General features: G+C 42.1%; 1 protein-coding gene across 1 annotated transcript in view; it reads right to left on the bottom strand.

The window, feature by feature from the left end:
- Window positions 1-369: 369 nt before the first annotated feature.
- The window catches only part of bbox1 (butyrobetaine (gamma), 2-oxoglutarate dioxygenase (gamma-butyrobetaine hydroxylase) 1), a 29,017-nt gene continuing 12,019 nt past the window's right edge, over window positions 370-17,367 (bottom strand). The window contains exons 4-8 of the mRNA XM_034106650.2: window positions 5,396-5,594; window positions 4,494-4,599; window positions 4,177-4,373; window positions 3,074-3,240; window positions 370-1,998 (exon numbers count right to left, since the gene is read on the bottom strand). Of these exons, the coding sequence (XP_033962541.1) occupies window positions 1,838-1,998; window positions 3,074-3,240; window positions 4,177-4,373; window positions 4,494-4,599; window positions 5,396-5,594 (830 nt within the window). The 3' untranslated portion in view covers window positions 370-1,837. The remainder of the gene's footprint in view (window positions 1,999-3,073; window positions 3,241-4,176; window positions 4,374-4,493; window positions 4,600-5,395; window positions 5,595-17,367) is intronic.

Raw genomic sequence — 17,367 nt, 5'->3', positions numbered from 1 at the left:
TGTGTGTGTGTGTGTGTGTGTGTGTGAAAACAATCTGTAGGATATTCAGAAGATGCTGTTCCATTAATGAATATATTATAAATAAATAATACATAAAAAAGACAGACCTCCATCTGAAGCATCTCTGGAAGTGGTTTGGGACACACTTAAGTTAAACAATTTTTTTTTCGAAACTGGATTATTCCAACTCATCTTTCATTGTGCTCATGGGATGAGACGCGCCGCCTGGTGGAAGTATTCCACTATATGAAAACAAGTGTTTATAGAATATGTACAGCTTTGGCAATATAATAAAGTAATCGCAAATAAAGCTCAGCGTCCTTTTATGAAAAAAACAAGGTGGGAGAAAAGGAAGCTGAGGCGAAAGCATTAAGACTGATTATTTTATTCAAGTGTGCAAAATGAGGATCTAATCAGCGACAGACTGAACCTTCATCATCGTCATCGTCGTCCATATTATCTTGAGCTCTACAAAATATGAATTTGGGGCAAAGAAGGTTTTTGGCAGCAGGAGAAGATTTTTAGGACGACTCGGGGTAAAGAGATCGCTAACATGACACGTGAGCACATGGTGGTGTTTACTAAAATAATAAAAAACAGTTTGAGTGTGTGTTTCATCACTATGGTAGCCAAAGAGATCATTTTGGATCTCAGGATATATTTTGATGTAAAAAAACATCTAATAAGTGCTGCTCGAAACATTAAAAATACTTTGCAGAAAATCTACTCTGGATATCACAGAGAGCCCTGGCAATAGTTTCACAGGAACTATTTATTTGATACAAAGTAGTTCCACTATGAGATCTGTGGATTATCCAGATAATCAAGGCATCATTTCTGGATAAACAAATTGCCGTTTAATTTTTTTCAATGTAAGATTTACATCCTTGGCGCACCTCTGGTCATATTCAGGAATAAGCAGGAGATTTATATAATAATCTACTTTTGATCAGCTAAAACTAAACCTGTTTATTCAGCTTGTGCATTTTATGTGGTTTATTTATTTTAAAAATATAAAAACCAATCTTTCATTCTGTCTAAAACAATTCCAATCTGGAAATGCTGGGTTTTGATTGGACAGAGGCCATTCTCTGCATATCAGGAGGAAACAGCGCTGAGTTGGCAGGTGCCGGTTAAGTAGAAAGCAACCGGGCCGTATCTATAATCAGGCTGAACTGACTATCACATTTACAAATGCCACTTGTAGTACTGCAGCTTTAAGGCAACTTTACATTCAGATGGAGCGCTACAGGACAGAGGGAAGTCAAGGACACCAGCTCCTTTGTGTGGCACATGGGAAACTGCAGCAGAAGGTAAGAAGGAGAGGAAAATCACTCCCTGGTTCACCACTATTCTAAAACACTAGTAGACACTAACAGTGTTTACGGAGTAACAATTTGGAAATTCACGAGTCGTGTTGAGGCAGCCAAGTTGTCTTGAGCCAAATATTTTACCATAGAACTGGGAATGACGTATTTCTCTTTCTTTCAATCATAAAAAGTCATGATTACAGTATTCTCCTATGTAAATGAAAGCTTATAAAACGTTTTTGTCACTATGACTGAATCGCAGAGCACCTTGGAAACATGGAAGCAAGGTGATGTTCATAATCTTTGCATTGAAGTGTTGCACTAAAAGTTTCAAAAGTGTCTGTCTTTAAATGTTGTATAAAATGTGATGCTTGACTACTTTAGAGTCACATATTTACATCTTGACCAGCTGTCAGATACGTCGATATCTTTATACTTTAGCTTAACTCGCAGGTTACCCAACATCGCTCAGCTTCTCTGCTAGGGCTGTAAAGCTACCGTTTTAAATTCTGCAGTGTTTTTGGAGCTCAAATGTTCCCGTGGACAGAGTTGCGGAGTATCCGGAGGCGAGACATGACTTCATCCCAGTCCAGGTAGGCTCCCTCCAGGTGGCGCAGCCGGTCAGGTTTACTGACGTAGGGCCTCCGCCCGTGGAGCAGCCGCCAGTTATCGAAGGTCACGATGTCACCTGGAACACAACAACACCAAAACTTCAGGTAAATATACTGCGTTACAATCTATAGACCACTCAAAGCACTTTACACTACATTTCAACATTCATACATTTCTACAGTGTTGGTGGAGCTCTGGGAGTCATTCAGGGCTCGGTACTCCAAGGACAGACGTGAGCTGCTTTACCTCCTATACAAGAGCCCCTCAGGCCAATAACCTGTGAGTCAAAGTTGGCCTGACATGCATGTGTTTGCATCTTCAGTCGAGGCACTTGAACACACCGTTTAATCCATTTATTTTGCTCTTTTTTTTTTTTGTATAGTTAGAGATTACAAAAAAGAAACCCAATATCCTCTCTGACAGCAGCCACATGTAGGGTAGGTCCGTTGTCAAAAATTAAACCAGTTTAAAATTAAGCCAAAAGTCAAAGTATAGTTTGTCATAATATAGTATATCATAAAAAAGTTATATCGAATGTCATAAAAAAAGTCATAAGGTTATAGAAATAAAAAAAGTAATTTAGTATGTTATAAAAAACTCATAATACATGTTTATCATAAAAAGAAAGTCATTGTAATGTATAGTATAACTTGGTCCCTAACAAAAGTCTTATTTAGCTTATTGTATTTATTTATTGTCCTGACATGTATATAGTTTACTTCATCTGCATTACTTGCACATTGGTCTTGCAACATAATCTACACTATTTCATTTAATCTATTCCACTCTTCTTGCACTATTTTATTTTGTATTTGTTTTATTGTTTTATGTCCTATAAAACTATGTTGCAATGTTGGAGGAGCCTGGGACTCAAGATGTCCATTGCCACACTGTAGCTACTGTGCATATGACAAAGCCTTTCATCTTGAATCATAAAAAAGCCATAGTATAGTTTTTCATTCAAATAAGTCTTAGTATAGTTTATTATACAAAAAGTCATAGTATAGTATAATCATAAAAAGAGCTTTTCTTATATATTTTCTCTTTTTGTCCTCCACTGAATCAAACTGGTGGGCATCAGCCTGCTGCTGGGATGAGGGGACGTCACAGATGCATTCACTGAACCACTCAAAGTGCAGGTAGAGTCTGACCTGGCATCATCCTGTAGGTCACCACGTTCTCGGGGCGGTTCATGATGTCCACGTAGGCCCTGAGCGACCTGTAGAAGGGCTGGACCTGCTGCAGCGGCACGTCCAGCACCGAGTCTCTGGTGGCGTTGTTGAAGTTTATCCTCTCCACCCGACCTGTGGAACTGACTCTGTTCACAGAGCAGGGGGGACAAGGTCAAACTAACAGCAGGACACCCAGGCTGTAGAGCTGAAACTAAGTCGACCATCGAATTAGATGCTCAACTTAATATTCTTTGGCAGCAATTCTTACAATTGATTAGTCATTCAAGTCAAACGTCAAGCAAACCTCCCTAAATCACTATTTGTGCTGCAACTAATTATCTTTGAACTATTGTTCAATTGGGTTTAAACTGGATCTGGTTCTCAACATTTCAGATATTACTATAAAATGGTAGCAATGCTCACTTGATGTCTTTTTATTTCATTTCAAACCTTTATTTAACCAGGTGAATCCCATTGAGATCATCGATCTCTTTTTCAAGGGAGACCTGATGTCTTTTAATATTTAGTTGTGGCTGAGCAACTGTATGAAACCCAGGTTATTCAGTTTAATATCACAGAGGATGATTACATACAGTTGAGAAGCTCAGACAAGAGAGTTGAAAAAAGTGCTTATTTTTCTTTTGATCCACTTATTGATTTGCAGATGAAATGTTGTCAGATATTTCACAGGTGATTGGAGTAAACAAGCACTTGATCAGGGTTCAGGGTTCATCAATGAATGAAGAAACGTGTAGGTTTGCCCAGACAGGACACAATGATTATTCCCCAAATGTTCACCTAGCGTATTTGGACATGTGAATCTTATTCCCGAGTTAGTCTTTTGTCTTATTCCATAACAACAAATACATTTTGCAGCTCCGACTCTTTTCTGTTCTTCATGGCTTTGAAGGCCATTTCAGATAAATCATAATTCTGAACAGCAGATGGCAGTATACCATTTCAAATCATGCACACACACTCAAAGCATTTTAAAAAAAAAAGCAGGTTTTCTAAGTGTGTGTGTGTGTGTGTGTGTGTGTGTGTGTGTGTGTGTGTGTGTGTGTGTGTGAGAGCGCGCTCACTCGATGATGCTCTTCTTGGACTGCAGCAGGAAGTCGCAGTAGTCCATGCCCGTGTCGGTGAAGTCCACCTGGAGCGAGCTGAGGGTCCTGAAGGCCTCGGGGTCCTCTCTCTGCAGCTGCTCGGCCATGTGGAAGCCGTCCACCACCTCGCTCTCCCCCCCCTCCTCCGCCTGGGTGATGCAGTGCAGAAACTGCACCTACAGCATCACAAACACATGCAGCACAAATGCTCTTTAACGACATGAAGGCAGAATGCCAGATATGAAAGCATATCTGTTTGGAGCAGCTATTCCTCTAATAAGTCATGTTTCACTCACTCCAGGTGCAAAGTGTAGAGCTGGGTAGTCTGAGTGGAGGCTGAGGCCTCCTGAAGTGTACGCTACATTGTTAGCCATGGGTTTGTCCTGGACCTGCCATGTGTGTCTGAAGACAAAGATAACAGTCATTCATAAAAGCCACGTTCATTAGTTTACTGGCTTTTAAAGATAAGCAGCCACAATTAGAGTGTGTGCAGAAAAAAGAAGATATGAACTTTGCAGCGATCCCCGAGGGGGGGGGGCAGCTTCACAGGAATGCTCCCACTGAAGTCTCAGAAGAAGAGGCTTCATTGAGTCGAGCACTAATGAGGAAGAGTTATCTTGCATGCCTCGTTTGGATGCCCGACTCGTAGCAGCGCTCTGCTTCTCTGATGCCAGGCCTTCAGCCTCAGACTTCACTTCCAGCGGGATGAGCTCATCGGCTGGCAGAGGGACAGCTCCTCGCTCCAAACCTCCGTTCTGACTGAGTGCACCAGGTAATTCCTCTGGCTTCAAAACGCTGGAACGCTCTGAGGTTGTTTTCCCCTCTCTGTCCTGAAGTAATCAGTGCTGCTATAAGTCAAAGGGATGAACTCTGGTGTGATGGGAGGGCAAACAGACACTGTGTAAGCTTCTCCATGGAAACAATGAATCAAGGCTACAGATTGATGACTGGTGGACACATTTTCCTAAACCTTAATACTGAAAAGTGAGTGAGGGATCTTCTTTGGGCAACACATCTAGCTGCTTTTCCCCCTGGAAAGTATAGATGAAGAAAGAGATTTCTTCTTTTTCATTTTTACTCCAGCTAAAATATGATCGGTGGAAAAATCTGAAGTTCTGATTCATGCCGAGTCAGATTATAAAACCGTGGCTTGGCTGAAGATGACTGGAGGAGAAAGGAACAAGTCACGCAGTCTTACCCGTAGAACGTCAGCCGGAGATAGCCGATCCTCTGGGCGAGGCGGGCCACTTGGCCCCGCTCGGCCAGCGCCCCCTTCAGGTACACGATGCCAACGCGGCGCAGCGCCAACAGCCAGGCCAGCGCCGCCTTATCGTCATGGAGCACTTCCTGGTAGTCGGCGGTGGGAATGTGCAATTTGGAGTCCCAGTAATAACGCTCTGAAGAGAGAGAGAGGATGGGGAAGAAATGTCACTTCATCTTAGAGGGGATTTACAAAAACACACACGGTTTTTCGGTTTTTTGTTTGTCTGACGAGGATTAAGCCATGTGTCTGCAACATAGGGCTTTTCTTCCAAGCAGCCTGTCCTGGAGCTGCTCTGTTCAGCAAACAAACAAACACTGCAGGAACAGAACTGCTCTGTTTCAGACCTCACATTATGTTGAGTACCCTGCATGTACCTGTTTAAGCTTCTTGTTACGTAAAAACCTCTATCTTTGTCCTGAGCCACACGGATAGACCTAACAGCCTGTTTATTTACCAGAGGATATTGGCTGGTTTTTGGAGAGGCATGACTTATAGTGACTTAGTCAGAAGTTTGTTCACAAAGATACTTAATGTGTTCACTAAAGACACTTACTGCGCATTAAAGGGAAATGGAAACACTTTTCAAACTGCTTTCCATGCGACAATATTACCATTAGGAAATGTATTTATCTAGTCTATTTCCAATATAAACGATCGAGATACGCGAATTTACTTTTTGAAATATGTGCCTAATGACCATGGGCGCTTCCATTGCTCCGGGACTTTCCCAGTGACGTCACTGATTGGGTGCGGCTTCCTGGGCCAAAGCTCAATAACAAACAACATGGCGTGCAATGCACCAGTAGTTTACATTACAAGAAAACGGTCGTCGTCAGGAGTTTATTGTATTGCCCCAGGCTGCACAAATGGATTTTATACAAAGAAGGAAGAAGTACATTTCCATAGGCTGCCACTAAAGGATGAGAAGCTGCTCAAAGTCCAGTCTGGATGCCTGGTTCAATACAAAACATTGGATTTGAAGCCAGGATCTGTTCCCACAATATTCGATTTCTCAACGTATGCAGTCGGGAACACCGACCGTCCCAGCACGTCGGCCGCGCAAGACAATGACAGTGTCAACAAACGTGAAGTTCGAGCCACCAAACGAGTTGCTTCAGCTGCCGAGAGAGAGGTAAATATTGCAGCACTACCAGATTACTAGCTCACACATGTATTTACTGACACAGTGTGACCTTATTAATTAACGCAATCGCGTCCAAACTAAATGGTAGCTATTATGACGTACAATAGAGAATTGGGGGTGTTCTATAGCTCAACTAATTAAACTGGCATACACACGCTCATCTGTCGAAAACAGCCCTAAAAAGGCTAGTATTGCTATTGATGGATGGTATTGCAGGACCCAGAGCGCACGGAGCACAGAGCGGACAGCAGATAACGGAATTGCAGTTGTATTGCTTATAGATTATCAGAACATTTCAAAGGGGACACAGCCCCATTGGATATTAACCTATGGATTAACTACATCATCGTTTTTATCGTTGTAATGCCATTGAAGACCAGACAATGAGGAAGGTAAGCCGTTAGCCTGGCGTATGTTAGTACCTAGCGCCACTTGTTTTGATGTACGTTTTTGTGGATAACCTCGCGAGTTTGTATCTTTCAGTGTTGAGGTGGGCACCGTTAGATTCTGTGTCTCCTTGCGATCATAAACGATGTGTTGGATGTGCGGCTAGGATAAGTAATAAGGGAGCTAGGAGTGATTTTCGGTGCAGTAATAGGTTAGCATTTTTCGCTCGGGGCTAATTCAGAGGCTCACTGTTAGCATTGTGTTTTTTTAATTTTTTTATTCCGGATCGTATGCCACTCTATTCGACCGAATCGGTTCATAAGCATAGGCCATGGGATGCCTGGTAACTGTAGATGCTTCCACATCAATGTCATCTCCCGACGAATAGTCAAATTCATCGTTCAAAACGTCGATCTCATTGCAAAATTCCTCCATCGCTGCCATATCTGCTACGTTGTGTTGACTTTCGGTGGAGCGAAAACACAGCCAGTGACGTCACCATTTGGGACTCCCCTAATGGCGGCGGCCTGGTCCCGGAATTCCCCACCCGGCCGGCGGATAATTAATTTTCTTTTGGCGAGTAATATCATACAATAAATATTACGATCAATATCCATTGTAAAATGAATAAACTACCGGAATATTATAACTGTAATTGGTGTTTCCTTTCCCCTTTAATACATCCCATCATTTGGTTCAACTGAAGAAATGATGACCAGTATTACTCAGGTGTGCAGCACGCTCATTCTCTAATACTTTCCATCACCACACATCCCTCCCTTACGACATGTTCTTGCTCCTACATGACGGAAAGTAAGACGGATAGTGTGCGTTTAGTGCAGTCAGGTGAGCTTTAGGCAAGTATGAACACTCTTCATATCAAATAAAACACATGATGAATGAATATGGAGTTGAAGTCTTTTAGCAAATCGTATCAATAATGGATCAGAAGAGTCTCGCAGTGTGACAGATTGTGTGTGTTTTGTCACAAAAAGGAAACAATGAATTGTTAACCCACTGTTGGTCTCCTATGTCTTTCATTTGAACAAGTCACACAGCTTGCCATTGCACGCAATTGTCAGCACACTTCAAAATGGATAGCTTGCTCAGAGGAAAAATCAGTTTGTCTCCATCAGACAGACAGACGCGGAAAAAGTCCTCCCACTGCTTTCCACTCAGCTGGCTCCACTCCTTTTTCCATGCAGCCTCTCTCCGGTGACTTCCACAGAAACAGCTGCTAAGTGCATTTGCAGCAGGAGGAGGAGGAGGGATTAGCGGAGTAGATTGTGTACCTGTCTGCGTCTCCTCCTCGTGTCTCTTTTCAACTCCCACCACCTTCAAAGCAACTCTTCCATTGGCTGCATCACACACATTAGGAGGCTAAAGCCATCAGGAGACTGCACATCACTGGCTGTCTGAGACGTTTAAAGACAATGTGGCTGTTTGCTCTGAAGGTTGTGAAGAGTTAGTCTCTACACACAGACTAGTGCTGAGGAATTTCAGAGCCTTGTTTTTTCTTAGAAATCTGTGAGGTGCAACATCACTCAAAGACTCTGTGATCATCAGGACTCGCAGACCTCCCTCCAGGCTGTTGTCACAAATGATCAGCTTCTGGCCGCACAGTTCAAAGGGTCAGGGACCCCCGCTTGTTAAAGCCTGTCAGGAAGCTGGAGAGAAACAAAGGCAGAGAAGCAGACACAGGGTCAAAGGTCATGCCTGAATGCTACAATAACTCTTGTGAAACTGGACCTGGGTGTGTTGTACAGACGCGGCGGTCTCTGCTCCGCTGTTTAGGGAGTCACCGTGACCAGGATACTGCAGCGCCTACACATCAGCTGTGCAGTACAGCTAGAATCCCCTTTAAACATGCTTGCTGCTGTCGAGAGAGTTCACTGTGGCCGACTGGGGGAACAAAAGATGGAACTTTCTATTAAGATCTGCTACTAATCGTGTAATCTGCTCCTCACATGTGCGTGTATTGTTACTGGAAAGGCTAATCACAAATCTCAGAAATGAAGGATCACAAGGAATTAGGGGTGTAACGGTATCCGTATTCGTCCCGTACCGTCACGGTTCGGACGTCACAGTTCGGCACACGCAGTCACACGGCGAATACGCCTTTTTTACGAGTGGGAAAAAAGTAATTCAGGGCAGTATCCACTACACTATATATAATCCAGGGGGCGGTATTGCGCCTAAAAGCTGTTTGCCAGCCGCCCTTAAACAACAAATGAAGAACAAGAAGAAACACAACAACAAAACGAACAAAATACAAGAAGAAGAAAAGTTAGTATGGCGATTTCAGATAACACACAGGAGCTAGAACCCACCTGCTTCTTTTAAATCAGCTGTGTGGGAACATTTCGGGTTCCCTGTGGACTACAACAACGATGAAGTGTGCGAGTGGTGGATCGGACGAGGACGGTGTGTCGGCGTTGTTCTACAGCGGTGCGGTATGCTAATGGGAACACACGCCAAACATGCTAAATCATGTCAGAAGGCATCACCCAGATTTGCCAATCACGGAGCCCGGCAGAAGACAACAGCAGTTCAACAGCTGATCCCCGCTGTTTTTAAGAAGCCAATAGACATGAGAGCCGAGAGACCAAAAATAAATAACGGAAGCTTTTGGCATATGTTTTTCAACGACTTTGCGCTCTTGAAACACTTTCTTATTATTTATGATGTAATATTTAGTTTTACAGCTTGATGAAACCTTTTTGTTTGACATCAGCCATTAGGCTATAGATAATATGGCCATCTGAGTGTACTGTGTATGGTTTGTTTTTAACTGTTTAATACAGTTAATTATTCAAAATGTCAGAGTTCTTTATTTTTAAACTGAAACTTGCACTACTGTTCAAACATAAGTAACAACAAACCTGGAATTATGCATTTGGGACTTTTTTTTGCTTTTTTGTTGTTGTACCGAACCGTGACCTCCAAACCGAGGTACGAACAGAACCGTGACTTCTGTGAACCGTTACACCCCTACAAGGAATGTCTTTTTCTGGTCTCTTGCCAGCTCACAGTGGCAGCAGATTACAGAACAAATAAGGGCCGTGTCATAATCCTGCAGATACAAATCTGGTCAAATGTAGAACTGGTAAAACAGAACTTTAAAAGTATAAATGTATCAAAGTTTAGAAAAACTTAAAGGTGGGGTAGGTACATTTCAGAAACCGGCTCGAGTGCACTACAATGTGAAAGTACACAGCCGAAAAGAATCCGCCCCTTCCTTCAGACTTCCTTACAGAGCACCTCCTCCAACACACATGAACGCGCACATAACGTCAGCAGACTGGTGAAAGTGGCCGCCTGTTGCTGGCGAGTCATTGAAGTACTGCTGCAATGCACGCCCAATGACGGCACGCCCAATGAGGGCACGAGATACATTTGTGCGTGCACGAGATGGAAGGCTGACAGACAGGGCGGCTAAACGGATTGCTTGTACTTTTTACAGTATTACGGCTTCCACAGATGACATTTTTTTATGGATTTTTTGTCAAAGCACTTCAGATATTCATTGCTATCGGGATGTTAAGAGCATTCCATGGAATATAACAAAAAGTGTATCTCGAGCCGGTTTCTGAAACTTACCTACCCCACCTTTAAGTATTTGGGATATTTATTCTTTTTCAGCTAAAGGAAAATATGCTTTTAGCAACAAGCTCAATAAAGATCTCTGTACACAACCTGCTCAGCTTGGCATTAAGCAGCAACATAGAATAAAGTTGCTCTGTTACAGGTAAATGGTTGAATAATCAATAGTTGTGTCAATAAATGGTTGAAATGGTGTTTAATGCTTGTTATTGCTGGTTGCTCTGCTCATTGATACAACATGAGTGCAGTGTTCCCAGGACAGACTGTGCTGGTGTGTGCTTGAAGGGACACCTCTGACAGCCTGACGAGATAGTTTATGTGTATAATTCCCCCTCCTGTCCCCCCCCCCCCCCCCCCCGGCCGTGGTCTGCTACAGTGGCTTTTCCAGACGAGGAAACCCAAGCCACGGCTGTCAGGTGACTGTCAGGCGGCTCTCGCCTCACTGTGCTCTGTCTGAGCTCGCAGGGCAGCAGCTGGGTGCGCCTCAAAGCTCTGCTCAATCACTGCAGTTACCCACAGAGCCTTTGTTTTGTTGGTTCACTTTTATCACAGTCCTGGGATCAGCTCACCTCAATGGGCCGTCTGTGGTGTGCACAGTGCAGGGCTCTGAGCCACATGGGCAGAACCACTGTTTTCTTTTTGGGAAACAATAAGCTTTACAAATGATATTCAAGCTGTGCCAAAGCATATCTCAAAGACTGTACTTAAATACAAACCAAAACAGATGTCCTTATTTCAGCCCCAAATATCCCATTCTTATTAATATATACATGCTTTGTTGTTTGTTATGCATGCTTCTTAGTTCATATGAAGCTGTCTTTGGCGCTTTACTTGCTGTAATAAATGCAGATGTCCTCTTTGTGGGACGAATAAAGGTAATCTGATTCATAAACTCAGGTACTTCACTAAAGAACACATATATATTAATTAGCACCTGGATCTTCAGTTAAAATGCTCCCTACACATAGTAATAACACAGTAATAACAATAACATAGAAAACAAATGCTGCACTTTACACTATTATTCTAAATACATTTTGCTTCAAATATGTACATCATTTTTCTTAAGTGATGTTTTTTAACACATGGATTTACCTGAAACCTGACCTTATTAAGTTCTTCCCTGACCACTGAATGAAGCATCTTCTGATTGACTCAAATTAATCACATCCAGTAATAAATCATTAACGCTGTTTCATCTTTGTTTACTTGAAGTGAATACAGATGATTTGAACCAGGTTTGTTGACTCCCTAATCAGCGTGTTGACAGCTGCAAATGTGTTGATGATAAATGATTAGTGTTCTTAGACATAGCACCCATCACATTAGCATACGGCTCACATGTTGTGCATTCATTAGTTTGTTACACAACCAGATTAGACTGGCAATGTTCGATCCAATAAATGACATGTTTTGAAGAAAAAGCAGCATTATGTTTGGTAACTCGTTGTTATTTATATCTATATTAAGAAGTGTAACATTTGTTTTTCCTACAACAGCTTAAATCAGCGTCTCACACAAACACTTGTTTTGAGACTTTTATTCCTGGAAGGCTTGACGTGTATTGAAGTCACTAAAGAAGTGCTTTACTTATAAGTGTGTCATTGCAGGCTCTCATTTCAAGTTTTTTAATTGGGTGACGTTTTAAACCATAAACCGTTTTTACCAGACCCATGAGTCCAGAAATAATCAAATGTATGTCCGTAGTAACGGTTAGCATGTGTGTTGGTGTTTCACACTGACATAATGCAAGAAAGTCACTCCAGCCTCCACTTATCCAACACACACCCCTTTATCTATGAAACGTACCTGTTGGGCAGACAGCCTCTGCTCTGCCAGCCTGCAGCAGACAGAGTGAGCAGTGTTTCCTCCACACACACTAATCCAAACACAACCCTTTCTCCATCAACAAGTTCAGCTTCCCAAAAATCTACCAAGTCTTGCAGAAGTTTGCCAAATGTAGTCCCTTTCGCCAACTTCTACTCAATGCTTTCAGTATTATTCAAAGCGCCAAGCAGGAGGTCTGGCATGCAGGAGAAATGAAAAGAAATCCAATTATTATAATCTCAACAAGCTTCTCATGCAGTCGGATGTTTAGGTGTTAACAATGTCATAAGCGATGACAAAGAGAAAGGATTTCAGCCAAATATAGTTGCTTTGTGAATTTACAGGAATACACTGTAAAAAAACAAACTGCGAGGGGATGGAAAATAGTGAATTATAATGAAAGGAGGCCTAATTTCTCTTGAAGGAAACATCTGATATGTGTAAGCTTTGGCTGACCACCATTCCTTTTGACAAATCTGAATGGCCCACTCCAACACACATCCTAATGATGGCTCATTATGACAAATGGAAACATAGGTGAGGGTTAACATTCCTTAAATTCCTAACCGATTGATAGCACACCACATGTACACGTGCATGTAAGCACGTGTCCGCAGAGACGTTCTGCTGAAGCTGTGAATGGTGAGGTCAGAGAAAAAAACAACAGTTTTTCCATGGATGGACCTCCGCAGCTGTTTCCAGGAGTCTTTTGTGTCAACTGACGAGTGATGACAAACAGTATACGGCTAAACTCAGACCAGATGGCAAAGAGGAAACTCCAGCCAGACAGGGAACTGACAAATCAGCTGCTGCTTGGCTGAGTTATAGAAGCGTTCAGTGGACTTAATTGAGAAAAGACCAAACCAAACTGAGTCTGTTGAGTCATGAAGTTTACGATAACTGTCCAATCCAAACGGCAATCTATGACATCGTACACTGTGGGTTTTCCAATCAGGAAAAGACAGCCACAGTGTAACAAGCCACATATAAAAATACAAAGAGAACCGGTCCAATTGCTCCAACGTTATCATGTTAGAGCCTTTATCTTAAAGGAGGAGCAGATGTAGGTGCTTTGCCAATTACTGATGAATACAAGTAAGTGGTAAAACAATGTAAGAGACGATTGGAAAAAAGCAGAGCTTAAAGGTGGGGTAGGTCATTTTGGAGAAACCAGCTCGAGTGCGCTAGAATTTGAAAATACTCAGCCGGAAAAAAATCTGCCACTTCCTCACAGAGCCCCTCCTCCAACACACACGAACGCGCACATGACCAATGAGGGCACGAGATAAGTTTGTGCCCCGATGGAAGGCTGACAGGCAGGTAGGCCATCCAGTTACTTTAGCCGGGCCGGCTCAGATGATTGGTCGTGCTTTTTACAGCACTACGGCTTCCACAGATGATTTTTTTTTATGGATTTTTTGTCAAAGCACTTAAAATATTCATTGCTATCGGGATGTTAAGAGCATTCCATGGAATATAACAAAAAGTGTATCTCGAGCCGGTTTCTCAAACTTACCTACCCCACCTTTAAAATGTAAAAATAAAGATTAAGGATGAAAAGAGAATAAGGCATTAAAGTGAATTAAAATAAACAAGAACTTTAAACAGATCTTAAGTCAGTATAAAGTCTCACATGTTCATTTACCACCATTTTCAGCTGAATAAACTCCAAGACATGTGAGGCCGCTATAGGGACGTGCAAACTGTTCTGTTTACATGACGGTGGGTGTTTGATGAAGATCTGCCAGCACGTACAAACAGCTTGTGGCCAAACATTTTCATCTGCACTCAGATTTCCACAAAGATTTAAGCTGAGGACATGGCGAACATTGGCAGATGACATTCACATGATGGCTATTTGGATGTGGAGAAAAAGATTTAGGCTTAAGGGTTTGGAGGATAAGCGTTTTAGGCTTCTGCACAAAACGTATTTGTCCAAAAAAAAAGTAAGGCATCTTTCAAAAGAATTATTCTGTCGCCAAGAAAAGTATTCTGCTAAATTGGAAAAACAGAAATCCAGTCTTTCACAGTGGTTACATCTTCTAACAGATCAGGTAACACAGGAACAAACTGTTACTCTAAAAAAATCTTTAAATTATTCAATCTTTTCTGTCTCAATCCCACATGGTCAAACACACAATCATTGTTCCATGCTGTGTCAAACTACATCAAACTGCAGTGCAGAAAGAAATGTGAAAGGATGGCCAGCAGCGGTACTTACTCCATCAGTACGACTCGCTGCATCACAGAAAATCACTCGACCTGTTAGGAATGACAGGCCTTTGTTGAGCGACAACATTTAAACAGTTTAGTCAATACAATAAATGTTGTTGACAGGCTCCTTTAACAAATCTCTGGTGGTTAAATGTTTGAGAAATGGGCCTATTTTTATTTTTTGTGAAAATCCATTTAACCCGTTTCAAATCCCTCCTTTAAACACCACTGACATAAAATTAGTGAAGATTTCCACTCCGACTAAATGAACATGACAGGCGCCAAATGGGAGACCTGAGCGGATGACACGGTTCAAATATTATAAGCATCTGGCAGGCATTTCAGTAAATCACTGACAGATTTATCGGTGAAAGGAAGGCTCATTGCAGATAAGGTTGTGAGTGACACAAGCTCTTGGTGTTCCCGAGAGCAATCCAGCATCATCACTCTGTCCGGGTGACGGGACCGGTTCAAAAGGCAACTACCAGCAGGGAAATGCATTGTGTTCATTCCAAAGGTCCTGAACACATGATGAAGGTGTTTGATAAAACACCTATTTATCCGACAGCATGCTTGTCACATATCAGTTGGCTAATTGACTGTTTGACTGAAGTGCTGAACGCTGAGTGGCCCATTGGGAAGAGGGTTCAAGGAAGTAGAAATACATGAGCCCAAGAGACAACATTGAATAAAATACTTCTATAATACTTAAGTATTAAACAAATTTAATTCTGACCAGATATCGGCTCTAGATAAAAAGTCAGGTGCTCAAAAAGTGAATCAAGATTCCACATTGAAGGCCGAACATATTGTATGTAAGATAAAGATACAACAAAGCTACCAAACTTCTCACAATAATGTGAAATAAAAATGGCAAAAAATTCTAAAAGTTGATCATAAACAACATAGAACATCAAATAGTCAACAGAAACACGGTATATTGGGACATTAGAGAGAATGTAGGAAAATGTCGGTGAGAACTCCTCAGAGTTGGATACCAGACAGTTTGAGGTTAAATTCCTGGTTACACATACCTACAGGCTCAGGGATTTGTTCGTTCCAAAGGAAGGACATACTGACAACGGCAGCTTGTGTTTGGTAAGAACATGCAGATCTTTTCTCGACCCTCAGTCTAAATCAGTTTTCCATATGGCGGGGCAGAAGGCTGAGACTCACATTTACACAGACGTCAGCCTTTCAGAGGGTCTTTACACTGTTTGTCTGGAGTTGATATGCAAAGGACAATAAACCAGAGATGCTGACAAATCACATGTGCATCCAATACACTGCATGAGCCATTTGATGAAAAGGTCAAACAGAGGAAGTGACTGAACAGTCATTATGTGTGGAAAGCCATTACAAAGTAACATGTTGTACTCATAAACCAGGAACTCACTCACTAGAACTAAAGTTGACCTGAACTTTTGCCTGAAAACTACTTTTTTTTTGTACAAGAAGCACACATTCAAAATAAATATATATATTTTGTATATACGGGACTGTACAATAGCAATACAAAAAGTATCCAATTAAATGAATGAAAGGACCTTGAGTAGTACTATCTCCATGACTCCCTCCGATAATAGCTGCTGCTGCTGCTGCACATGCTGCGGTTTGAGTTACACAACTGACTCCATAGAAACGGTAAAAGCAGAAGAAAAAACATTAATGAAAAGCTTGAGGTAAAGTACAAGCTTAATAATATTCCCCGAGCTCCAATTTTCATATTGACCTCACAGTGTCCTGTGTGTGCTTAACTTTCACTGTCAAGAACACTTTAACAGGCGAACTCGGGCCTGTAACCCGAGCATGAAAAAGGAAGCAGAGACTCAAACTGTGGACTGCGCTTCAGTGAGTAAGTGTCATGGTCATGTTCATCATCCATCTTTTGAGAAAGTAGACCTTTCTGACTGAGGGGAATTTCAGGCTGGCACTCAGGAGGAAATAATGAATGCCAGAGAGAATGCATGCGTACCTCCTCTTGTTTTGTTTTTTGGTATTTGAGCTGAGGGCTGTCTTCCTGGCTCTGAGCTGAGAGAAACAATCTACTATACGTAATGACTATCTGACGGTAAACTGTTGTGTGGGGGATCTGTTTACACTTCAACATGAATGGAGGAGTTGCGCAAGACACACATGTAACCATAATCAGTGTGGAGAGCAGCAGCCGCTCAGCCCTGTGGGTCCTTCAGGACCACGTGTGTGTACACAAACGGACTGCAGGCCATCCCCCGCTCCACTGAAACGCTGCTACCTTGTTCCACTGCTGAACTTTCTCCTCCTCCGCTGTCTGGCAGGCAGTAAAACATATCGGGCCATTGCAAATGTGCTGTGAAATGAGTTCTCTTTCCAGACCTTAGAGAAACCCCCTTCCTTAACAACCCTGTCATGTTACTGAGAGAAGGAAATGAGTGGAAAGAAGAGTTCAAATCTGAGGTCGCTCGTTTTTCACGAAAGGTTAGCAGAGAACTCATTCTCATAATAAAAGCTACCCACACATCAGAGAGCTTCTGTTCAACATATATCCAGTGTGCGAAAAAGTACACGTCTCACCGTCCGGGACGTGTTATTTACAATATCGGACAAGTAGATCTTTCAATTGACTTGTCCGGCGGACAAGTGACGTTTTTCGTGCTGATTTATTGACAAATTATTGATACATTCAGTTTACAAAAGGCAGAACTCATTCGCAAATTGTACGTGTCCGCCATTGTTCGTTTAGAAATGTTAG

This window comes from Pseudochaenichthys georgianus, chromosome 3 (assembly GCF_902827115.2).
Source record: "Pseudochaenichthys georgianus chromosome 3, fPseGeo1.2, whole genome shotgun sequence".
Lineage (NCBI taxonomy): Eukaryota > Metazoa > Chordata > Actinopteri > Perciformes > Channichthyidae > Pseudochaenichthys > Pseudochaenichthys georgianus.
Note: the sequence above shows the minus strand (reverse complement) of the source record. Positions and strands in the feature narration are given on the sequence as shown.